This window comes from Delphinus delphis, chromosome 1, assembly GCF_949987515.2.
Source record: "Delphinus delphis chromosome 1, mDelDel1.2, whole genome shotgun sequence".
Taxonomy (NCBI): Eukaryota; Metazoa; Chordata; class Mammalia; order Artiodactyla; family Delphinidae; genus Delphinus; species Delphinus delphis.
Window position 1 is genome coordinate 146,664,644 of NC_082683.1, and position 26,423 is coordinate 146,691,066.

Genomic DNA, 26,423 nt, shown 5'->3' on the forward strand with positions numbered 1-26,423 from the left:
AGAATCCACCTGCCATTGCAGGGGTTTCAGCCCTGGTCCGGGAACATCCCACATGCTGTGGAGCAACTAAGTCTGTGAGTCACAACTACTGAGCCTGCCCTCTAGAGCCCGTGAGCCACAACTACTGAGCCCGTGTGCCGCAACTACTGAAGCCCGTTTGCCTAGAGCCCGTGCTCCGCAACAAGAGAAGCCACCACGATGAGAAGCCCGCGCACTGCAACGAAGAGTAGCCCCCATCTGCCACGACTAGAGAAAGCCCGCGTGCAGCAACAAAGACCCAACGCAGCCAAAAATAAATAAATTTATGAACAAAATAAAAATCAAAAAATAAAGAGAATCACTTTCTGAAAATTCCAAGGAAGGGGAAAACTTTTAAGACACTTTTATCCTTTGAATAAAAATGTCTGAGCAGGAAGATATCTTTAATATCAACACTATTAGATCCAAAAAGAATAAATCCATCACATTTGCTGGAGGAAGCACCCTGACAAGTTCTGAAACTGAAACAAAAGATTCTTATGCCCTTGATTCACTAAAACATTGTCTCAAGCAATAGAAGTTTTCCACAAAAGGACAGATGCCAGCAATGGCTTAAATGGGGGAAAAATTGAGGTGAAATTTCTAAAGGTTCTCAAAATTTAACAAAACTCAATACAGAGCCTCAGATAGTAAAACACAAGGGTCTCCACATACATTTCTGTATTAGTTAGCAACAGAAACCAACTAGAGCTACCGTAGGCTAGAGATATAAATGTATATGAAAAAGGATATATGTCACATGATCCAAGAAACGACTGAAAAACTAAGCCTTTAAAATGCGGCATGAACCAGGATCCCTCTAGGGACCCAAAAGTGGAAGTTGACGCACCTTCTCTTTAGAACGCTGGATCAATCAACCACAGCCACAGGGGTACGGTCATGAAATACAGATGTAACTGCTGGGGCTCCACCCCTAGAAATTAGAGATAGTCCTCAGAGAAGGGGGAACTATTTTAAACTGAGATGCCAATACAAAGGAGTATAATATTTTACATGATTTTTTTTTAAAAAGCATACTCCATTTGTCCACATTACTGAAATTCACTGTGTCAATATTATCCTAATCAAAAATCTGGAATAGTCTGTGAGGCAGATTTGATTATAGTGTAGTATATAATAAATAGGCATCATTAAAATAGAGTCCCTTGGTTTTTTTTTTTAACATCTTTATTGGAGTATAATTGCTTTACAATGGTGTGTTAGTTTCTGCTTTACAACAAAATGAATCAGTTATATATATGCATATGTTCCCATATCTCTTCTCTCTTGTGTCTCCCTCCCTCCCACCCTCCCTATCCCACCCCTCCAGGCAGTCACAAAGCACCGAGCTGATCTGCCTGTGCTATGCGGCTGCTTCCCACTAGCTATCTACCTTACGTTTGGTAGTGTATATATGTCCATGCCTCTCTCTCGCCCTATCACAGCTTACCCTTCCTCCTCCCCATATCCTCAAGTCCGTTCTCCAATAGGTCTGTGTCTTTATTCCTGTCTTTCCCCTAGGTTCTTCATGACATTTTTTCTTAAATTCCATATATATGTGTTAGCATACAGTATTTGTCTTTCTCTTTCTGACTTACTTCACTCTGTATGACAGACTCTAGTTCTATCCACCTCACTACAAATAGTTCAATTTCGTTTCTTTCTTTGGCTGAGTAATATCCATTGTATATATGTGCCACATCTTCTTTATCCATTCATCCGATGATGGGCACTTAGGTTGTTTCCATCTCCGGGCTATGAAATGAACATGAGAGCTGCAATGAACTTGACACATGACTCTTTTTGAATTATGGTTTTCTCAGGGTATATGCCCAGTAGTGGGATTGCTGGGTCATATGGTAGTTCTATTTGTAGTTTTTTAAGGAACCTCCATACTGTTCTCCACAGTGGCTGTATCAATTTACATTCCCACCAACAGTGCAAGAGGGTTCCCTTTTCTCCACACCCTCTCCAGCATTTATTGTTTCTAGATTTTTTGATGATGGCCATTCTGACTGGTGTGAGATGATATCTCATTGTAGTTTTGATTTGCATTTCTCTAATGATTAATGATGTTGAGCATTCTTTCATGTGTTTGTTGGCAGTCCATATATCTTCTTTGGAGAAATGTCTATTTACGTCTTCTGCCCATTTTTGGACTGGGTTGTTTGTTTTTTGTTATTAAGCTGCATGAGCTGCTTATAAATTTTGGAGATTAATCCTTTGTCAGTTGCTTCATTTGCAAATATTTTCTCCCATTCTGAGGGTTGTCTTTTCGTCTTGTTTATGGTTTCCTTTGCTGTGCAAAAGCTTTGAAGTTTCATTAGGTCCCATTTGTTTATTTTTGTTTTTCTTTCCATTTCTCTAGGAGGTGGGTCAAAAAGGATCTTGCTGTGATTTATGTCATAGAGTGTCCTGCCTATGTTTTCCTCTAAGAGTTTGATAATTTCTGGCCTTACATTTAGGTCTTTAATCCATTTTGAGCTTATTTTTGTGTATGGTGTTAGGGAGTGATCTAATCTCATACTTTTACATGTACCTGTCCAGTTTTCCCAGCACCACTTATTGGAGAGGCTGTCCTTTCTCCACTGTACATTCCTGCCTCCTTTATCAAAGATAAGGTGACCATATGTGTGTGGGTTTATCTCTGGGCTTTCTATCCTATTCCATTGATCTATATTTCTGTTTTTTGTGCCAGTACCATACTGTCTTGATTACTGTAGCTTTGTAGTATAGTCTGAAGTCAGGGAGCCTGATTCCTCCAGCTCCGTTTTTCGTTCTCAAGATTGCTTTGGCTATTCGGGGTCTTTTGTGTTTCCATACAAATTGTGAAATTTTTTGTTCTAGTTCTGTGAAAAATGCCAGTGGTAGTTTGATAGGGATTGCACTGAATCTGTAGATTGCTTTGGGTAGTAGAGTCATTTTCACAATGTTGATTCTTCCAATCCAAGAACATGGTGTATCTCTCCATCTATTTGTATTTGTCTTTAATTTCTTTCATCAGTGTCTTATAATTTTCTGCATACAGGTCTTTTGTCTCCTTAGGTAGGTTTATTCCTAGGTAATTTATTCTTTTTGTTGCAATGGTAAATGGGAGTGTTTTCTTGATTTCACTCTCAGATTTTTCATCGTTAGTGTATAGAAATGCCAGAGATTTCTGTGCATTAATTTTGTATCCAGCTACTTGTTTTAAATACCATGTATACAGTTATGATTCCCAAATTCATATTTCTAGCCCAGATCTTTCCTTGCAGAAAGGAAATGTATGTATTCAGATACATACAGTGAACTATAAAATTGATATTTTAAGTGGATATCTCAAATTGTCTTAACATGTCCACAAAATCCTTATTTTTATCCTAGTTTTTCTCATACCATCCTCACTGATCAACCAAAAACCCAGGAATCTACCCTAGATTTCTCACTTTCTGTCACCCCCCCCATATTGAATTGAAAGTTCGTCGATCTTCATAACAAAATATGTCTCAAATCTCCCTATTTCTATCCCCACTGCTATTACTGCAGGTGATAACTATGATATGCCCTTTGGATTACAGTAACATCTTCCTACCAACCTAACTTTCACTTAAAAAAAAAAAATTAAACATCCCTCTCTGTATGGTTAAGCTAACTGAATACACAACTAAGTTCCTTTGTTTTACTGTACTTTTGGTTTTTAGGGTGTGTTTTTAAATTTAATTCTGTTTTATAATTATGTAAAACAAGGCTTTCCAGAGAAGTCTAGTTTCCATCCCTGTCCCCTCTACCCCATTCCCTCCTTCCATCCCTCCCTTCCTTGCAGGGAACTATTTGTTAAAGTTCTTGTCTTCCCTTCCATTATTTTTAAATATAAGCAAATACAAACATATTCTCCCTTTCTCACATTAAGGGTAGTATAGTACACACATTTTTCTGGACCTTGCTTTTTTTCCCCACTTAATATATGCTGGAGATCTCTCAATAGCAGTGTAAATATTAAGCATTCATATATTGCCTACACACATATACTACCCCTAGGAAATAATTTTTGGTAAATTATTGGGCTTTACCTATTTCACTAGTAATCAAACCATGATCAGCGATCAGCTCAGGGCTGACATTCACCATATAGTACCAGTATAGCTTCAGTTTCGTCATCTGGAAACTTCCTTTAGGCTGGTTGTTGTCTAGCAAGTAGCCACCCCAAGTTCCATCTCCTGGACACCATAGAGACTCTAGAAGGTTAACCTAAGGCCTCCTATCTGGCTACCTCAGAAGCCCTGGGTAAAGGATGCCTTAGCACCCACCCAGCAGTGATCCAGGCCCTATCCTGACATGTTCCCACAGACACTACAGGAGGAGACACTATTGGCACTGGCCCTCCAGCAAACGAATGCTCAATGTCCATCTGGTCTACCCAAGTTATAGCTACCTGCTGCCTGTCTACATCCCCTCATGCAGCTCCTTATGGTAACTACAGCCGCTATAGGACTGGCTCTGAAAGATCTAAGGATGGCAGAGGAGTAGGTGGTAATGGAAGTCACTACAGGCATCATCCTGGTATTGCACTGCAAACATTCCTGTAACGGGACAGAGATCACGGTAGGCTGGCAATATGAAGCTGGGGAGATGCCCAGGACAGGGAACCCCTTCCTAATATTCTTCTGAGTTTCACACACTCATTGAATGCCTACCCAACACTGGCATAATAATATTAATTTCATTACTAAAAATGAGAGTTAACCTTTACCTATCAGTTGTCCAGTGACTGGCACTGTTATAAACAAATATTAGCTTGTTTTGGTATTATATTTATTAGCATCACATCTGTTTACCAGATAAGAAAATATTAGCACAGAGAGGAAGATGGCAGAGTCAGGATTCAAACCTGGGCAGCTCAGAAACAAAGCGCCCAAGTTCACCTCTTTCTTTTTCTTTCTCTCTCATCTATCTTGATGGATTAAATTCAACTTTATTAAATATAGCATTCCAATAAATTATTTTTGTGCATTTAGTGTTTCTAGAGATAGTGAATATATTAAAAATATGTCAGTATTATGCAGACTAGAAAACATTTTCATATAATTTTTTAGTTCAGCAGAAGTTGATATAGGATTCTGTATCATAAATAACATTACTATTAAGAGAAAGTTTCTAGTTATTAAGACAAATCAACTAATGACTACAAATTTAATGGGAAAATAACTGGAAGAGTTTGAGATAGTTCCCAATGTCAAATAATGGCTCAGAAAAGCATATCATTTAGCTGGTAATAGCAGCAAACAGAAGATCATAGCAACGATATCTAAAAACAATTAAATGAGTATGAAATTACTAGAATAACTTGATAGTTTTTCCTATAACTTATACCCTTTGGTAATTAGTTTTATAATAGAAAAACTTTAATTTAGGTAGAGAATAAAATGACTATATTCAATTTTTATTTCCTCTTGATTAATATATTAGTTTATATTACCATACCAGTTGTTAAATATTTTTAACACCACCATTTCTGAGTCACTACAATGCCCTCACAAATGTACTGCACCTTGAATTGTTTTTGGCACTATACAAAACATGAACATGCACAAATCACATCCAGATGCCTTATTAAAAACATAAGCACAGGGCTTCCCTGGTGGCGCAGTGTTTGAGAGTCCGCCTGCCGATGCAGGGGACACGGGTTCGTGCCCCGGTCCAGGAAGATCCCACATGCCGCGGAGCGGCTGGGCCCGTGAGCCATGGCCGCTGAGCCTGCGCGTCTGGAGCCTGTGCTCCGCAACGGGAGAGGCCACAACAGTGAGAGGCCCGTGTACCGCAAAAAAAAAAAACAACACACAGAAAACATAATCACAGAGTGAAAAAAGCTCCTCTGAGCAGTGCAATTCAAGTCAGTATCTTGAAGGAACAGAGAATGTCAAAGAACACGGTAGAAAAGAAGTCAAATTTTAGGAATTATTAAGAACAACCTTATTCATAAGGAAAAATAAGAAACAGACTAAATGTCAGTAATTGGAAATTACTAAATAAATATGGTACATCCATGTAGTAATATATTATACAATTTGTATATTTGATGTCATAGAAGTATACATATTGGCAAGGAAAACTATATTTTTGAGTCGAACAAAAGCAGATTACTACACACTGTGTAAAATAGAAGCCATTTTGATTTAAAAATACACATGCAAAGAGAAATATCTATAAAAGGATACATGAAAATGAAAGTAATAGTTTTGTGATGGTGGGAATATGAGTAACTTCTATTCGTTCATCTGTAACTTCTGATTTTTTCAATAATGAACATGTATTACTTACACAATAAAAACAGCAATATTAAGAACTTATTTAGGTGTAAAAGTTATGTAAAAAGACAGAGGTATTTCAGTGGAGAGGTTCAGGGCATCAGATCTGAGGACAGATGACTGTATTTGAATCCTGGCTCCCTCACACAGTTGCTGTACAACCTCAGACAAGTTACTCGGCCTCACTGTGCTTAGTGTCCTCATCTGCAAAATATGGACACTGACGGCATTTGTCTCTTAGGAGTATTGTGAAAATTAAGAGAGTTAATTTATGTAAAGTGTTTAGAATAGTGTTTACTATAGTGTAATCATTCAACATATTATAACTAATGTAATTTATGGAACTGCAATTAATCTTTTGTCAATGTAGTAAAAATACAGATTTTTAGACTTCAAAAATACTTTAATCTATCATCTTGAAAAAGCTGTTCATTATGAAATTTTAAAAGATTTAGTTTATAAATATTTTCCTCATAGATAATTGATGCTTAATTAAATTTATACTTAAAGAAGCATTTCCAAAGTTACCAATGACCAAAATCCCATAGTATGTTTTTCTCTTAACTACTAAGACAAGGCACAATAACTAAAAGATGGTTTAAATTGTAAAAAGAAAAGAACTTTCTTCGTAACTGTCTAGGCCTTAAATAACTACCATACGAATTCTCAAAATCCATTTAAATTACCTTAGTTTCAGTTGACGGTATTTCTGAACACCTCAGAGACTTAAATATAACCATATGTTCTAAGAAAATCGTTATCCTTTGAGTAGATATCAAGCAAAAGGAAAGAGATATGCCAAAGCATCAAAACACCTCTCAGCTTCTCAATGTAATTTTGAATTCACGCATCAGAGATTTCAATGTAATTTATTTTCTCAAAGGCAGCAAGTCTCCAAAGGAGAGCCCCACATCAAGACTGCTTAGATGAGAGATTTTTCAGAATTTTAAAATTAAAATAGAACCTCAATTTCATTTCACCAAAAACTGATAATTAAGTTGATATTTTCCTCTTTGAAACAGCTCAGTAATTATTCAACATGAATGGAGCAGGAGTATGCCATGATGTATGATTTGTATAGTTATATGTCTGATTCCACTTTCACAGTCTATCCCCATTGCCCAATAAAAGTTTGCATTCACTCAGGTCTCTTTTCCCTTTCCTTCTGAAATTCAAACCATGATTAATATCTGCCCAAACATGGGACAGGTAAGACATAGCCTTCTGACATTATCATATAAACAATTTGGTTCATGCTTTCGTGGTCATAACTGTCTTCCTTATTCTTCCCTTAACTTCATATTCTATCTTTTGTTATAGCAGAAACTGGAAAGAAAGGATATTTGAATGATCTCTCCTCACACTGAGGTTTAGTTTCAAGACAAACTCTTTAAAAAAAAAAGTGCTAAAATTTCAGAAGTGTTGTGAACAAGTTTAGAGGACATGTAAATAAATTTAGTGCAAATGCCTAGTTAAGTCTGTACCACACTCAACGTGCAGAATGAGAAACTTGGAAGAGCAAACTGGGAAAACAGTATAGGGAAATCAATCAATTTCTAATTATTGTCTTCACGATAAAGTTTTTAATAAGAAACCAACACAACACCGATATATTCTTCAGTTCCAGTATTCATTTATAACTATTTACATTCTTTCTCAGTGATGGATTTTTAACTAAGCAGTACAGAGTCAGAATCACTTCTGAAAAAATGAGAGAAAGATATATGAGGAGTTAACATCATAAATAGACAATTATGATTTCATGTTTTAATGCTCTGATTAGGTTTTCCTTTCCCCCTTTTTCCTGTTTAACTTCTTTTGTTTTAGATAGACAAGTGATAATTTAGAAACTTCTACCTATAATGAATCTTCCACGGGTGCACTAACTGTAAATTAATTTAGATTAACTCTTTGAGATATAAACCCACCCTAAGAAAATTACTTAATGGCTTTAATCAGATTACATTAGGCACGAAGGGATAGGAGGAAAGGTGGATTTAAAACCAGAAGATTCGGGACTTCCCTAGTGGTGCAGCAGTTAAGAATCCGCCTACCAATGCAGGGGACACGGGTTGGATCCCTGGTCCAGGAAGATCCTACATGACGCGGAACTAAGCCCGTGAGCCACAACTGCTGAGCCTGTGTGCCACAACTACTGAAGCCCGTGTGCCTGGAGCCCGTGCTCCACAACAGGAGAGGCCACCGTAAGGAGAACCCTGCGCACCACAGTGAAGAGTTGCCCCGCTTGCCACAACTACAGAAACTACACGTTGCCCGTGTGCAGCAACAAAGACCCAACGCAACCAAAAATGAATAAATAAATAAAATTGATTCTTTAAAAAAAACAAAACAAAAACAGAAGACTCAGTCCCTGGTCTAAAGAAGTTCAGAGTCTAATGAGGAAAAATTCTGATCTTATCCAGCTGTTCCATTAACTGATATTTCCTGACTTCCTTTTACTATCTACTTTACTCCTCTTCCCACAAGGAAAAAGGTACATTAATGTAAGTTTAAAAACACACAAAAGTATACTTTCTTCGAACAGTTTATATGTATATGTAAAGTATGAAAACAAGGACCAGAAGCATATATACCAGTTATAATGGTTGCCTCTGAGAAAGGGTGAAGGGATCAAGGGAATATTTAGCTTTCAGGTTAAGTTTTTTTAAATTATAGTTGATTTACAATATTTTGTCAGTTCCACATGTACAGCAGAGTGATTCAGTTATATACACATATATTTTTTTCAGATTCTTTTCCATTATAGGTTATTAAAAGATATCGAACATAGCTCCCTATTTATATCCTTATTGCTTATCTATTTTATGAATAGTGGTTTGTATCTGTTAATCCCAAACCGCTAATTTATCCCTCCCCACCACGCTCCCTTTCCCCTTTGGTAACCATAAGTTAGTTTTCTATGTCTGTGGGTCTCTTTCTGTTTTGTATACAGATTCATTTGTATTATTTTTTAGATTCTGAAATATAAATGATATCATATTTGTCTTTGTCTGACTTACTTCACTCAGTATGATATTCTCTAGATTCATCCATGTTGCTACAAATGGCAATATTTCATTCTTTATTATGGCTAAGTAATACTCCATGTGATAGACAGACAGACAGACAGATAGATACCACATCTTCGTAAGCCAATCGTCTATTGATAGGTTGTTTTTTTTTTTGACATCTTTATTGGAATATAATTGCTTTACAATGGTGTGTTAGTTTCTGCTTTATAACAAAGTGAATCAGTTATACATATATATATGTTCCCATATCTCTTCCCTCTTGCGTCTCCCTCCCTCCCACCCTCCCTATCCCACCCCTCTAGGTGGTCACAAAGCACTGAGCTGATCTCCCTGTGCTATGCGGCTGCTTCCCACTAGCTATACTGATAGGTTCTTGGGTTGTTTCCATGTCGTGGCTATTGTAAACAGTGCTGCTATGAACACTGGGGTGCCCGTATATTTTCAAATTAGTTTTTGTCTTTTCCAGATATATGCCCAGAAATAGGATTGCTGGATCATATGGTAGCTCTATTTTTAGTTTTTTAAGAAACCTCCGTTGGGACTGACATATATACACTAGTATGTATAAAACAGATAACTAATTTTTAAAAAAACAATTAAAAAAAAAAGAAACCTCCATACTGTTTTCCATAGTGGCTGTACCAATTTACATTCCCACCAGCAGTATAGGAGAGTTCCCCCCCTTTTTTTTATCGGAGTATAGGTGCTTTACAAACCCCTCCTTTTTTTTTTTGGCTGTGCTGCACAGGCTTGCGGAATCTTAATTCCCCAACCAAGGATTGAACCCAGGCCCTCGGCAGTGAAAGTGTGGAGTCCTAACCACTGGACCACCAGGGAATTCCCCATTTGTAGACTTTTTGATGCTAGCCATTCTGACAGGTGTGAAGTGATACCTCATTGTGGTTTTGATTTGCATTTCTCTAATAATTAACAATGCTGAGCATCTTTTCATGCGCCTGTGGGCCATTCTGTATGTCTTCTTTGGAGAGAAGTCTATTTAGGTCTTCTGCCCATTTTTTGATTAGATTGTTTTTCTGATATTGAGTTGTATGAGCCGTTTATATATTTTGGAAATTAAGCCCTTGTTGGTTGTATTACTTGAAAATATTTTCTCCCATTCCATAGGTTTGTCTTTTTGTATTGTTGATCATTTCTTTTGCTATGCAAAAGCTTTTAAGTTTGATTAGGTCCCATTTATTTTTGCTTTTATTTCTGTTGCTTGCAAGATTGATCTAAGAAAATATTGCTACAATTTATGTCAGAGAATGTTTCCCCTATGTTCTCTTCTAGGAGTTTTATGGTGTCATATCTTATATATAGGTCTTTAAACAATTTTGAGTTTATTTTTGTATATGGTGTGAGGGAGTGGTCTAATTTTATTGATTTACATGTAGCTGTCCAGCTTTCCCAACACCACTTGCTGAAGAGACTGTCTTTGCTCCATTGCATATTCTTGTCTCCTTTGTTGTAGATTAACTGACCACAGGTGTGTGGGTTTATTTCTGGGCTCTCTATTCTGTTCCACTGATCTATAATATATGTCTGTTTGGGGGCCAATATCACACTGTTTTGATTACTGTAGCTTTGTAGTCTTGTCTGAAGTCTGAGAAGGCTATGCCTCCAGCTTTGTTCTTTTTCCTCAGGATTGCTTTGGCAATTCTGGGTCTTTTGTGATTCCATATAAATTTTAGGATTATTTGTTCCAGTTCTGTGAAAAATGTTATGGGTAATTTGATAGGGATCGCATTAAATCTGTAGATTGTTTTGGGTAGTGTGGCCATTTTAACAATATTAATTCTTCCAATCCAAAAGCATGGGATATCTTTCCATTCCTTTGAATCCTCTTCAGTTTCCTTTATCAATGTTTTATAGTTTTCAGCATATAGGTCTCTCACCTCCTTGGTTAAGTTTACTCTTAGGTATTTTTTCTGACATGATTTTAAACTGGATTGGTTTTTTACTTTCTTTTTGATATTTCACTGTTAAAGAAACACAACAGATTTCTGTGTGTTAATCTTGTATCCTGCTACCTTGCTGAATCCATTTATTAGTTCTAATAGTTTTTGTATGAAGTCTTTAGGATTCTCTATATAGAGTATCATATCATCTGCACATAGTGACAGTTTTACCTCCTCCCTTCCAATTTGGATACCTTTTACTTCTGTTTTTTGTCTGATCGCTGTGGCTACGATTTCCAATACTATGTTGAATAGAAGTGGTGAGAGTGGGCATCCTTGACTTGTTCCAGAATTCAGCAGGAAGGCTTGCAGCTTTTCACCACTGAGTATTATGTTGGCTGTTGGGTTTGCTGTAAATGGCTTTAATATGTTGAGATATGTTCCCTCTATACCCACTTTGGTGAAAGTTATTGTCATGCATGGATGTTGAATTTTATCAATTGCTTTGTCTGCATCTATGGAGATGATCATATGGTTTTTGTCTTTTCTTTTGTTAATGTGGTGTATCACACTGATTTCTTTGCATATGTTGAATCATCCTTGCAAACCTGGAATGAATCCACCCTGATCATAGTGTATGATCCTTTTTATGTACTGTTGGATTTGGTTTGTTAATATTTTGTTGAGGATTTTTCGTCTATGTTCATCAAAGATACTGGCCTGTAATTTTCTTTTTTTTGTAGTGTCTTTGTCTGGTTTTAATATCAGGGTGATGGTGGCTTCACAGAATGAATTTGGGAGTTTTCCCTCCTCTTCAATCTTTTGGAATAGTTTGAGAAGGATAGGTGTAAGTTCTCCTTTTTATGTTTGGTAGATTTCCCCATTGAAGCCATCTGATCCTGGATTTTTGTTTGCAGGAAGCTTTTTTTATTACAGATTCTATGTCACTTCAGTGATTGATCTGTTAAAATTATCTGTTTCTTCTTGACTCAGTTTTGGCAGGCTGTATGTTTCTAGAAATTTGTCCATTTCTTCTAAGTTGTCCAATTAGTTGGCATATAACTGTTCATAGTATTTTCTTATATATATTTTGTATTTCTGCAGTATCATTTGTTATTTTTCCTCTCTCATTCCTTATTTTGCTTTTTTGAGTCCTATCTCTTTTCTTCTTAGTGAGCCTGACTAGAGGTTTGTCAATTTTATCTTTTCAAAAAAACAGCTCTTGGTTTTACTGATCTCTTCTATTGTTTTTTTATCTCTATTTTATTTATTTCCTCTCTGATCTTTATTTCCTTCCTTCTGCTGACATTTGGTTTCGTTCTTATTTTTCTAATTCTTTTAGGTGGTAGGTTAGGTTGTTTGGGATTTTTCTTGTTTCTTGAGGAACTTCCCTCTTAGAACTGCAATTGCTGCATCCCAATATGTGCTGTCATTATTGTTTGTCTCGAGGTATTTTCTGATGGCCATGTCCCGCTATGCACGTACTGACATTGGGTTCGGTCCAGACCACATCCCAGGCCCTCAGGGCTGTCTCCATGCACCTAGGTGGAGTCCTCTCCCAGGGCTAACCACACGAGTTTCAGTGCCTAGCTACTGCATGTACTAGCAGCCTCCCTCCCCACAGTGCATGTTTCCAGCTTGGAAGTGTGATGAGGTGGCAGCCAATAGTACTCATCCCTCTCCACCCTAACAGGTTAAATTTTTAAAAGCAAAATGTATCCAATGTATTACTACATAAAGTTTTTTAAAACATAGCCATAAAAAATTTCTGGAAAAAATATGCTAAAGTACTAATGGTGCTTGATTCTGGGTGGTATGAACATGAGTGAAAGACATTAACTTCTTAGTATTTACCATTTAAGTTCCTACCAGTCCATCACAAGGGAAGGTGTAGCATTTTATTGGTTGATTAGTTTATTATTATTATCAGAGATGCCCATATTAACAACAGTTGCCTTCTCACAGTTCCTAGAACTATACCTAAGTATCATAGTGATAGTGTTACCTTTATTACTGTTGAGACTGTTACAAAGACAATATTAGATGGAGCTTCCTAAATCTCCTATCACATATTCTAAAGCAAAGGTCTACAGTCAAGATTTCTGCCAAACATTAAAAAATAATAATAAAACTAAGGTATAACACTGCAGGCACAGATAGTGTGCCACCTGCATAGACCCTTATGCTCTTTGCTGTGGTATGCTTAATACAATCACATCTGCAGGTGACAGGAGACTAGTTCTAGATTTCTGTACCCAAGATAATTGGAATACTTCCCATAGGAACCAACTCCCCAAATCCTTCCCCTTATCTAAGTGATTTCCCACAATAGTCCATCATGAAGATTTATAGTATCTCAAAAAACCAGCTCTGGCTTTTTGGAATAAGCCTAGCAGGTAAAGTAATAAATCACCAGTATTTCCTTAAGGGCTGCTCAAGTTTTCTGCTAAATACAGCAGGCATAATATGCTTCATATCTAAGTTTGAGACCAAAACCCCAGATATTTCCCAGTTGTATGGTTCTTGATTTTCCTAGGTGTCCAAAGTCTTCATGAAATTCTCTTAGAACAATGAGATAGCAATCTTGGGCATGTTAATGTACCTCTCTAAGCTGCTGCTTTTTCAAAGTTAATTAATTAAACAGATAAGTAAGTAATAAAATCAAAATATTTCTGTGAAGATAAAATTAAGTTCTATACAAAGACTTCAGCAGAGCCTGAAACACAATAAACATATATATTACTGTAGACACATTAATAAACACCCCTCTGGCTGGAGGGCTCCTTTACCATAGGGCATTCCCACCATGCTATCCTCCAGATTTCCACTATACTCTAAAACAGTGAGGGTCTCTTCCCTGGGCTCCAAAGGTGACAGCCATGTTGGGCCTAGTCTTCAGAAATAGCTTTGAGTTTTCCATTTCCTTAAAGAGATTACCTCACAAAGTACCAACACACTTGCCTCCCTCATTAGGGACAGTTTCCTAGGAGATGTACCTTGTTGGTAAGCTTAAACTTACGGCAAATACAGATGTTCTAGTCAGTTTAAACCACCCATTATTGCCCTCAGGTAATAAGATTATTGTCAGTCCATTTGTGACTCTATGTTACGCTCCCTAAATGTATCTGAGACTGAGTTCCTATAGGATTTGCTAACAGAAACCTGTAAAGTGTCAGGTCCTATTAACTGTCAGATTGCCATTAGCATTATTCCTCCACTTCCCAGACATGCCTCAACCCCTAGCAATGGACACAGGCCATGTTCGATTTATAGTGTATCTCTCTTATTTACTCGCTTGGTTACTGAACAGTTCTTTTTAAAAGCACTGACCTGTTCTCTGGTTACAAACACTTAGAGCCTCAGTTTTGCTGCTAATGAACTGTATGATCTTAGTAAAGTTGCACGTCTCTAGGTGTCAGTTTTGTAATCAGTCAATTAAGGATATCTTTAATGTCTATGATTTAATTTCTATCATTCCACTACTAGATAAGTATCTCAGACAAAAAAAATTATGAAAGATATATATAGATTTACCATGGAAAACACAGCAATCCCACCAGCTTATTTTAAGACTGGAAGTGTATAAAAATAGGTTTTTAGGACCACTGTGTACGGCTGTGTAGGCTGTGCACTGCAATAAGTACCTGGCTGAGGGGGGTGCTTAAGTACAGTGTGCGTTGGGTCCACCAAAGCTTACACCTAGAGGAAGGAATGCCTTTTTCTTCTTACATAGGTGGTATCTGCTAACTGAGCTATATTCTCATGATGAACTGTTTGCTCAAAGGTGGTACTGCTTTCTAATTCATCCACCCAGCAGGCTATGCCTTTACCTAAATTGCACAAAGACATCTCATTTTACAGGTCACAGGTGGCCTGCAAAAGTAGAACTATAAAAGAATTCTACACTACTAGTAACAATTGATCTCATCACATAAAAAGATCTCCAAAACACAAAGATGCAGGAAAAGTCTTCAAGATCAATTTCTCCCCAAATTGGTCATACTTAGAGTGCAGACACACACACACACACACACACACACACATAAAATAAAGAATTCTTCAGAGGAGAAATGTTCACGAACAAAAACCTGAAGTCAAAGAAAAGGCTTATCAAAAATCTAAATAAACCATGTAATATAAATAACTTTTACTATTCTAAGACTAAAAATTTTTGTGTCAAAGGCATCTGGAAAACACAGACACAATTTTTTTATACTTACCCTCTTCACACAGAAATTGTGAAAATCAACAGAACAATATAAAGCAGTTAAAATACACTTAAAGAAAATATAAACAAAGAATTTATTACTCTTAAGTACTAAATTATTTTAAAAGTAACATTTAAATAAAAGGAATAAAGAAATGTGTTTTAATGACCCTAATTTTAAGAAAACATCAAAATCAATAGCATGGAGCTTGTGAAGCAGCCATAGAAAGAGAGTGGCAAGTGTGTGCGTGTGTATATATATGGGTTACATGTACCCTTAAGACATAAGTGATGCTGGAAATTATTTTTAATAGCATTTAAAATTAACTCACCAAAAAAAATAACATCATATGATTTTTAATAATATAGCTATTCCGCCATATGTAAATATAGCTTGGTAATCTCTATGGTGAACTGAGAATGCAAAGCTATAAATAACAGAGACATTCTAATAATTTTACACTAAGTTTGTTTATATAAAATCTAATAGGCTTCTCCTATCTAATATAAAAATGGGAAGTACTAAATAGCATGAATGGAATTTCAAAGGTTGTTCTATCTTACCAACTTAAACAAGATATCACAACCTACTATCTAACTCTTAGGCCTTTTTAAAATAAGAGGATTATCAGAAAATCTGCTTAATTTTAAGAACAACAAAGTAAAATAAATTAAAATTGTGAACAAAGAAATTTGATAAATTATTTTAATGTTTATTTTTCCTAGAAAAATTTCTTATAGATATTATCCCCTTTTGTATTCCAAAAAAAGGGAAGATTAACATGGCCACCTAGAGGAGAAAATATGATCAACAAATAGAGGCCATAATATTTTCTTACTTTTTCTACAGTATCTGTATTTCAGATTTATAATATATAAACTGCTCTAAAGGACCCAACTGAAGGGGTTAATTATGAATGAAAGAGACTTAGGGAGGACACTAAAGCAGCAGTGATGACCAAACAGAAGCTAAAGCATCATTCATTTTTGCAGTGGACTTGACAAGTACAGCCTTTATAAACTTACTGTGTGACCTTGGGTTAAAAATTACTTATTTGATCTAAAATCTCCTCTCACTTCTGTAAAATGGAAATAATCTTATCTACCACAATGTGTTGCAGTGAAGCCTAAGTATAACAATGTGTACAGAAACTATCAGAGTCAGGCACACAGTAGGAGCTCAATGAATGGTAGTTCTCCCTACTTGATCAGAAAGTTCTCTTGCACTGGTCCTCCTAATCCCTATCCAGGCCCTCCCTGACCCTCTCTACTCTTTAGATATTTCCAATATTGGCTGTTCCAAAGCTTCTCTACTGGAATTATTCAGAGATTGAGAAATGGGGTAATGGTTCTTTACCAGCCCTAATGAGGTAACAATATGTCATGTAAAAAATGTACATTTAAAAATATTTTTCCTTCTACCTTATAATTCCCTTTAGTCACCTCAACCCACATTAGTCAAGTGTTACCTTCATAAACCTGCAGAATAGTATGCAGAACAAAGGGTCAGAGCAGTAAAGAGAAGCATAACCTACTCTACCGATCCCTTTCCTTGTACCTCAGGAGAATGAACCAAATCCTATAAGAGAACTATACTCAGTAGCCCTCTTAGGTGACCAGACATGAAGTGAGCAGTACTTCTCCTGAGTCAACTATGCAGAGGCACAACCACCTGGCAGAGACTCAAATGTGTATTAGAAACAAATCCCCATCCTTCCCAAATATATACCAGAGGAGGGTTACTATTGTTGGGTTGGAGGGAGAAGGTGAACCCCTTCAACTACCTCTCAAGATTCTTGACTCTGAAAGTTGATAGAGAACAAGTGGTATGAAAGTGCAGGCAGCAAATGTACACTCTCTTCCACTTATTCTCTCCTAACCACCTTCAATCTCATGTATGATTCTACACTACTAAAATGTACACTGAAAGTAACTGATCATCTTCTACTGGACAAAGGGGCTTGTCTGAATTCTCATCCTCCCCAGTTTCTCTGTGGTGTAGCATTCGAAACTCTCCTTCCGTGTCTGATGAAATGCAACATTCTCCTGGTTCTCCACTTTATGGTTGTTACTTTCTCTTCTCTGTTTAAGTGACATCCTTAATTCTCTGTTAATGAAAGGAAATGACTCTCTTATCTTTTCTCTCCATATATTCTCCCTCAACAATTTAATCCCTTCCCTTGGTTCCTATTCTCTAAGTATATACAATCTGAAAAAAACCTTCTCCCAAACTCCATTCATGATTTCAAGATCCACAGCCATTTCCAGTTGCCTAAATATTCTGCCTTACCATATACACAAAACCACTTTTATCTTCCACCCCAACCCACCATCCAAGAAAAAACCATCCCTCTCTGGATTTCTTATTTATATTAATGACCTCATCATTTTCCTAGTCATACTTGCTGGAAACTAGTGTCATCTTTGACACTTCCTTCCTTCTTTCTAATGTTCCAAATACATTTAGTTCCTAAATCCAGTAAATTGCACCTCTGTAATGTCTCTCCTATCCTCCTATATTCCTCTTGCCACTACTTCAATTCAGATTTTTACCATTTCCCACATAGATGACTCCAAAGACCTCCTTAATTGGTGTCTTTTCCTATAGCCTTCCTGTTGCTACATTACTCTTTCTAAAGCACATCTGGTCATGGTTCCTTGGTGAAAAACTTTTAGTGAGTTTTCACTGGTTAACAAATTAAATCCAAACTTCTACTCAGTGAGGCACTCCAGGCTTTAGACCTCACCTCTTTCCTTTTTATTTTACATATGTGTGTGTGTGTGTGTGTGTGTGTGTGTGTGTGTATACTAATATACAGTATATATACTGATATACTGATACATATATATACTTATATACACACATACACACACACACACACATATACATACATACACCTATGTTAGAGCCAAGAGGACTTTTCTCTTGTCCTGAAATAGTCCCTACATTTTACCACTGCGTACTCTGGCATTTATGAACTTCCCTCTATCTAAAATACCTCTGCTTATTCTTTTCAACTTTATACCCATTCTTCAAAGCTGAACCCAATTGCCATTTTCATGGATGTTCTCTCACATCTTCCCCAATGGATGGTAATTCACTCCCTTCCTTAAAACCTTTTAGCATTTTATACGTACTTCTGCATCTTTGCCTGTGGGCATGTTCAGAACTTACTATCACTTGAAATTGCTTTTCTCTAAAATCTGGAGCTCTGAAATCTCCCTCTCTAATCAAGTTTTCCTATTCTTCCCTGACTCCACTGATTGCTGTTGAGTGTATTTTGCACTCACAGCAATCTTTGATTTTTCAATTAGCAATAATCTATGATACAAAAAACTATCCTCCTAGTCTACTGTTATCTTACGTTACCACTTGTTCATCTCCCCATCCTAAATCCCAATGACAGTATTTTACCAACAAGGATATCCACCTCTACCTGGATATTCCACAGACACCTCAAATTCAGCATGACTGAAACTAAATTATCTCCCTCCCACAAACTTACTTCTCTTACGCTTTCTAAACTAATTAAACAATCTTAATTCCTTACTCATTGCATATGTTCAGTCACTCACCAGGATATACTGAGACCATCCCTCAATCTACAAATTCTTTGTCCCTCAATTAACATTGCTAATGAGGATCTCATCACTGTTTATCTAACCAGTCCTTTTGCCTCCAGTAGTTCCTACCTCCAATTCATCTTCTATTACAATAGTTAAATAATCCTTCTTAAACACACTGACCTAAAAGTGCCACACTATCCAGCTTAAAAACCTTCCAGGGTTCTACATTCCCTATAAGACAACATCCAAACTCCTGAGCATGGCATTCAGCACAGATCCTAGGTTAAAGACACTGAAACACACTGTCTTCTGCTTTCCTGCAATCACTATTACATGGTGGTTGAACAGTTCTCCCTCAAGTCTAGTTCACCTATCCTGTGAAGGCTGCATCATACATCAGACTTCCCCTTTCGCCACCTCCCAAACAAAGTCTCAGTCCTCCTCTGTATTTTTACATCACGTTGTTCGTGTAACTAGCAGACCTCTTAACACACTACATTACACATGTACTCACTGGTCATCCTCCTCCAGTCTGTGGGCTCTTTAAAACAAGCTTGTTTTTATTCATCTTTACATCCACAGGATCTAGTATGGCACATAAAAAAACTTTCAACAAATGTTTATGAAATAAATAATTTCAGAATGCCTAAAATCAATCTACCCTGGGTGCTTTATCAAATGATTTAGGGTAGAAATGGTAGAAAAGTACAAGTGGGTCCTAAATATATAGGTGAAATGAAATGAGAGGGTGACTCCAGAGGTGAGGGCAGGAACAGAAGAGCCACTGAGATTATGCTTCTCTCTTCGCCCCTTTTCCCACAGATTGTTGAGCCACGCGAGAATAACAGGACTACAAGGAAGAAGCAATCAAGCCAGCAGAGAGGCAGAAGGAGTGAGCAGGGAAAAATAAAACCCTAAACTGAAGCTGCAGAAAGGGAAGTGTCTAGGGTCACAGACTACACACTCAGGGCTTGCCAGCAGCTACTCACTATCATCACCATCAATGCTTCACCACCCATAACTATGACTACCATTTACTGATCACTTACCTATCACGCACCAAACACTGCTAAAAACACCACACATACCATTTAATGTCCATGACAACCCTATCAGCAAGGTATTATTCACACTTAGAGACAATGAAACAAACCTAGAAACTATCAAGTACACTGCCCAAGGTTTCGCCGCTAATATGGTAAGTCACAGGGCCAGAATGTGAACAAGGATCAGGCTTCAAGACCCATTCTCTTTCTGCTCTACTATTCATGAGCCAGGGTTTACATTATTCAGTTATCTTTGTAAGCACATGTCTTATATTCTCTAGTACTAAGAAAGGTAATTTTGAGGGTAGAGTCCATGTCTAATATTTTTTATTTCTTTCCTAGCATCTCATAATAAGCCTTCCATATTTGATTAATTTCTTACTGTACTATGTACTAGCAGAAATAAAAGGGAGGTATATCAATCTTTAGTTAGCATGAAGCCAAATACAAAAATTTAACTCCTTTGACAACTGTATGTGCCAGAGTAAGTCATCAATAGTAACAGGCCCCAAAACACAAACCACAGCTACAATATTAAGGTTAGATTGTGTTTGATATAATAATAAAAATGCTATTTAAAATATATTGCTCTTTTCTTCATATCTGGGCATAAATATAATAATTACTAGGAGTAGTCACACATTGTATCAATCACACAAACAACTTACTTAGAAGTGGAAATAAAAATGCTTTAGGTAATAGTAAAACCTTTTTTATTTCTCTTTTAGAAAGATATAAAAACACTTGAGAGTGGACCTGTATCTTCTACATAGGTTGACTTCTAATGTCAATGTCAGCACATGAGGCAAAAATCAACAGGGGACAAAAAAACCCTTGAAAATTCCTTAAATTTCCCTTAAAGTCTCGTACTATACAGTACTGGCTCTCAATAAATCTATCTCAGACAGTTTTTCCTCCTACATGGAAGAGATCACCACTCCTTCTGCTTCATGCCACATGAAGTATCTGGCTCATGTTAGGGCCCATACTGAATGAAAAAGCATTCATTTACACACTAGAATCATATTCAACACTGTGAGATTCTTAGACCATATCAGTTCCTGTAACAGGTATTTAGGAACTGATTCCATCTGAGACAACAGCAGATTCACACTTCCCATCACATGATTGCTAGGCATATGTTCATTATGAAAAGAGAGAATTACCACTGTATTTAAATTATTTGGTGTTTTGCTTTTGGGTGTTTTGGTTTTAGTTTTGGTTTTTGGCTTGAGCCCAAAGATTTGAATTTGAATAAATTATATTCCCAGAAATGTGACCCTACCATATATGCTATCTCTTATTTATTGTACAACCACAGACACCTAGAGTTTTAGAAACAAATAATCAAATACTATAGTGTAAAAAAAAAAAAACAACTTAACCTATCTTACCTTCATCTATTGATGCTTCGCTACTGTATCCATCATACTCTGCAGAGAGAGGGCTATATTTCTGTCTTGTTTCCCAAGTATAGCTCTTTTGTCTAGAATCTGCCAATGGTAGTCTGGAATTGTGTGTTCTGGATAAGGCCTCATGATATTTACCCAGTGCTTCATCTTCACTTTCAGAGGACGAACCATGCTCATCTTTGTCAATGTAGGAATTATCTATTTGGAACGACAAGGAGAGCAGATCAAAATATAACGCAATAAAATGTAGCGAATTTGCTATAGTTACATACATGTTACATGCTTATATATGTATCACATATATTCATACACACACAAATATATATATATAAACATATATATACACATACACACAATCTGAATTTTCAGCTTTAGAAAAATAGTTTTTCATTTAAGAAGCCCAAGCTTTAGATTTTTATGTTTTAATAGAAAAAACTGACTTGTATATTTGAATTATATAAATAATATTAGTCATAGGGATTTTCCAACCACGGTACAGGTAAACAGAGTAATAAGGCTCTCCATCTTACACAATTATTTTTAAAGCATCAGTAGCACACAAAGGAAGTTATAAGTATTGCCAATACATATGGACCTGATTCAAATAATTCATGCTACAAGAGATGTTTTTGGTTATCATCTTAGTCAAAATTTTCGTAACTGATGACGCTCAGTGTTAGAAGCAGAACAAAGAAATGGACAGACATACACTATTGATGGAATTGTAAGTGGTACAACTTTTCTAGAGAGCAATCTGGCTATACATATCAAACTTTCTGATCTGCATAGTCTTTGACCCATTTCTAGGAATTTACCAATTCCATTTCTAAGAATTCAGCCTAAGAAAATAATTAACAAGTGAGCAATGATATGTATTTGAGACAATTTACTGCACTGTGTTTAACAGCAAAGGAAAACAAAAATAAATATGAGCTAAATGTGCATCACTGAGCCTTGGTTAAGTAAATTATGATACATCTATGCAATGATATACTATACAGTCATTAAAAATGAGGAGGTGGACTTACAAGTACTCACAGGGAAAGAATAACTACCACATCATGTTAAGAGAAAAGAGAAGCTTTTCTCATGTTAAGAGAAAAGAGAAGAAAAGAGATTAACATACGTATGCCTACATGCAACATATACACACATACATGCAGTATAAGTTTACACGTACATACAAAAACGTCTGGAAGCATATACACCAAGCTTAACACATTATCTGTGAAAGGCAGACTTACTATGAAAATTCTACTTGAATATACCCAAATTTCAAATAAATTTTTCAGAAGGTAAATTAATTAATTTTATATTATTTTTAAAAAGCACTAGTGGGGCTTCCCTGGTGGCGCAGTGGTTGGGGGTCCACCTGCTGATGCAGGGGACGCAGGTTCGTGCCCCGGTCCGGGAGGATCCCACATGCCGCGGAGCGGCTGGGCCCATGAGCCATGGCCGCTGAGCCTGCACATCCGGAGCCTGTGCTCCGCAGTGAGAGAGGCCACAGCGGTGAGAGGCCCATGTACCGCAAAAAAACAAAAAAAAACAAAAAAAACACTAGTTATTACCATTTTTTTAAGGTAAAAATTTTGAAACTGCATCATGTTGACATTCATTTAGACCATGATGCAACCTTCTCAGAATTATAAAATAACTCTAGAAGGATAAAGAGACCATAGCAGTCAGAATTTATTAGTTCAGTCTAGATATTTCTCTCATTATACTCAGCTAAGATCATCTGCAGTAGACAAATCAATGTTTGAAATTCAGGTGGGGAGACACAGAATGAGTAATTTTAAAATATGGGATAGAAACTGAATGTTTACAGTTAGAAGTAAGGGAGCTTGGACGTCACTAGTCTAAGTCCTGCTTTTTAATTCAGCAAAATAAAACCATCAAAGGGTGAAACTATGACTGATGTTATATTCTGCACTGTCCAATTTAGTAGTCACCAACCACATGCAGCTATTTAAACTAAGTAGAAATAATAAAATTTAAAATCTAGTTCTCCAGTGCTACTAACCACGTTTCAAGTACTCAATAGCTACATGCAGACAGTGGTTACTGCATGAAGCAATATAGATATGTAGAACTTTTCCATCATTGCAGAAAGTTCTATTGGACAGAGATGGCATCTGCTGAGATGGCAGATCTAGTCTAGAACCTAGGCATTCTGACTCCCAGGGTTTAGCACTTGTGGGATACCATGGTGGTGGTCTTAAGGCAGCAGGAGAGTTCTGAGGAGGGTAACTAGAAATTCACCTACTACAAAATATTACCTAAAGTAGCCCTGCATTCAGGAACAGAGAAGGAAACTCTTCTTCCTCTTATTATACCTTGTAAGCTCTGTCAGAAACTAGGACACAGGTACTAGCAACATTATAGTTCAGCTAATGAAGGGACAATCCATATGGGTCAAATGATTTTCAAAACGATTTTAGAACATAACATGTTTCAGTTTAGTGCTGACTATAATCTAGAATACTGCAGAAATATTTGATTTCTTTTAGGTAGCAGCATGTTTCTTAATGAAAACAAATCAAAACAAAATTTAAAATTCTGTATTGCTACTGCAGTATTTATTACTAGCATCCATTCTACTGTTATTTTATGAATAAAATAATATGTAAACTATTCTTCTTAATTTTATTTCTCTTTTAATTTTTGCTACTTCAAGTAATAAGGCTACCAAAACTAAACCAAGGCTACCAAAAAAACACTGAATCTGACATTCAAAAAACTGCTACAAGAATAGACTTCAAAATGGAGGTATTTCCAAAAATTGGCATTCCTTTTTAATTAGCTCATCCATCCTGGATCAGCCTCTATTATACCATTTAAAAAACATTCATATAATTGATAAATAGCAGACCCTATTATGCACAAAGTCATGTAGCAGAACTGAAACAGTCTTCTTCATTTCTACTGCTACTCAGTATTTTGGTTATTTTATGAGAATGTAAATATACATAAAAATACTGTATGTATCTTTTATAAATAAAAGCCAGTGTACTTCTGGCCTTGTGATCAGATCAGCAATTAATGAAAATGACTAAAGGATAACCAGGTGTACTAACTAGCGATATGAAGCAATTCTGCAACCAAAACCAAGTAACTGTCAGCTAATTGTTTTAAAAATTGTCACAAATATTGTGGATGAAAACTATAACTGCTTAGTTGGAATCTTAATTCTACAAAGAGAACTCATGAATAATAATAGATTGTTCATGTATACACATTGGAAACATGTCATATAGAACTCTTAATGTATGGCTAAATGAATAGATACATATCCTGAAGCATGTTATTCAATAAGATAAAAATCTATTGCTCTCAAGGAAAAACAAAACGTTTGGTACATTCTTACTAGGAAAGATGTGAAGAGCAACACGGTATAAAGGGCTTAAGGGTTGGTTACAAAAATATAAAATTTTTAAATCTAACTGTAGCACACCAAATAAATTCCAATTAAAGTATGCACACTACTTAAGAAAACCACAGAACTTCTGATTGAAAAATAAATGGGCATTAAGTAAAATTAAGGCCCTTAAAATTGGCCAAATAATGCAGGGACCAGGGGCAGTAACTAAATTAGAGGTATACAAATAACATGAATGCTTTTGAAATGACTGTGAGAAAAAAACTGTATGACTTTAAAAATGTCTCCCAGTAAGAGGATTCAAGAAAGTCTTAAATTAGATATACAGACATGTATAGAAAAATTTAGAAATTTGGATGCTTTCCTAACGTAAAAAATCAAGAGAAAATTTTATCACTCAAACTCACATTAGGAGACCTCACCTTTTTCTGGTATTATCTCAGAATATTTTTCATCTTTACTCTTTGCTGTTTCTTTTTTGGCAGAAATGGCTTCGTTTTTCTTTGTTTTTATGTCTCCTTTCACTTTGTAGTATTTTGTTGGATTTATTTGTTCTTTGATTTTCCATAACACTTACCTTTAGAATTAGTTGATGCTGCTGGATGTATGTCTTTTTTCTTAATGGATTTCTGTATCATATGTCTATTGCTTTCCAAAATACCTTTTGGAGAACATTCATTTCCTGAACACTTATTCCCTTTGGATCCTTTACTTTTAATATATTTTTCAGCCTTCTTTAAATAATTTTCTTGCATTTCTTGAAATCTTACCTCCTTTAGGTCATGCTTACCATTATTGGAAATTCCTAATCCATATTTTCTACATCTGTCAGTACTTTCAAGTTCTTGACAAGTAGATCCAGCCCTTGCATACTGCTTGCTAACTGATATCCTACCATCACTCATCTGGCCTTTCAAAGAAGAATCACCAGCAGTATCGGTTTCTTGATATTTTGATAGTGTCTGTTGCCTATTATTAATATGTTTAAATACTCCTTCTTCATTCATTCCTTGATCTTGCTTTTGTGAAACTGAAGTATTATAGCTATTTATTCGATTTGCTTGGTGCTCTAAATCGAATTGTGTTTTCTGACAATTAGTGTTTTTAGAGACTTCTGGTAACGTGGTATTTTCTCGTTTAGAAGTATCTACAGCTTCTGTTGCTGCAGGGCTTTCCTCTTCTGGGCGGAAGCCGCTTATCATACTTGCTACCTGTTCAGCAACCGAGTCAGTGAAAGCATAGCTGACTTCCCCCACAGCAGTGGTCAAATCTTCCACAGCATTACTGATTGTGTCCACCAGAGAGGACACTGAAGGCAGATTCTGCTGAAAATTTTTGAAAAATGCCATTTTCTAACTCCTTGTTCCTAAAAGGTGCAAAAATGGAATTTTCTCTTCTCAAAAAATCAACCACTTTCAAGTCTGAATTTAACATTTACTTAAATGGTGCTATTCATTAGCCCAATATCAGTATTTCACATTGTATCTTTTAATTTTTCTGTAAATGCTTATGCAATGGAAGAAATATGTTGAAGTAAAGACGCTTCAAAAAAAGAAACCACTTGGTTTAAACGTAATGAC

The 26,423-nt window shown here is 36.3% G+C and overlaps 1 protein-coding gene across 1 annotated transcript in view; it reads right to left on the reverse strand.

Annotated features, from left to right (window-relative positions):
- The window catches only part of SYT14 (synaptotagmin 14), a 146,660-nt gene extending 120,468 nt beyond the window's left edge, over nt 1-26,192 (reverse strand). The window contains 3 exon segments of the mRNA XM_059995224.1: nt 21,447-21,662; nt 25,266-25,403; nt 25,406-26,192. Coding sequence (XP_059851207.1) covers nt 21,447-21,662; nt 25,266-25,403; nt 25,406-26,192 — 1,141 coding nt within the window.
- Between the last annotated feature and the right edge of the window lie 231 nt (nt 26,193-26,423).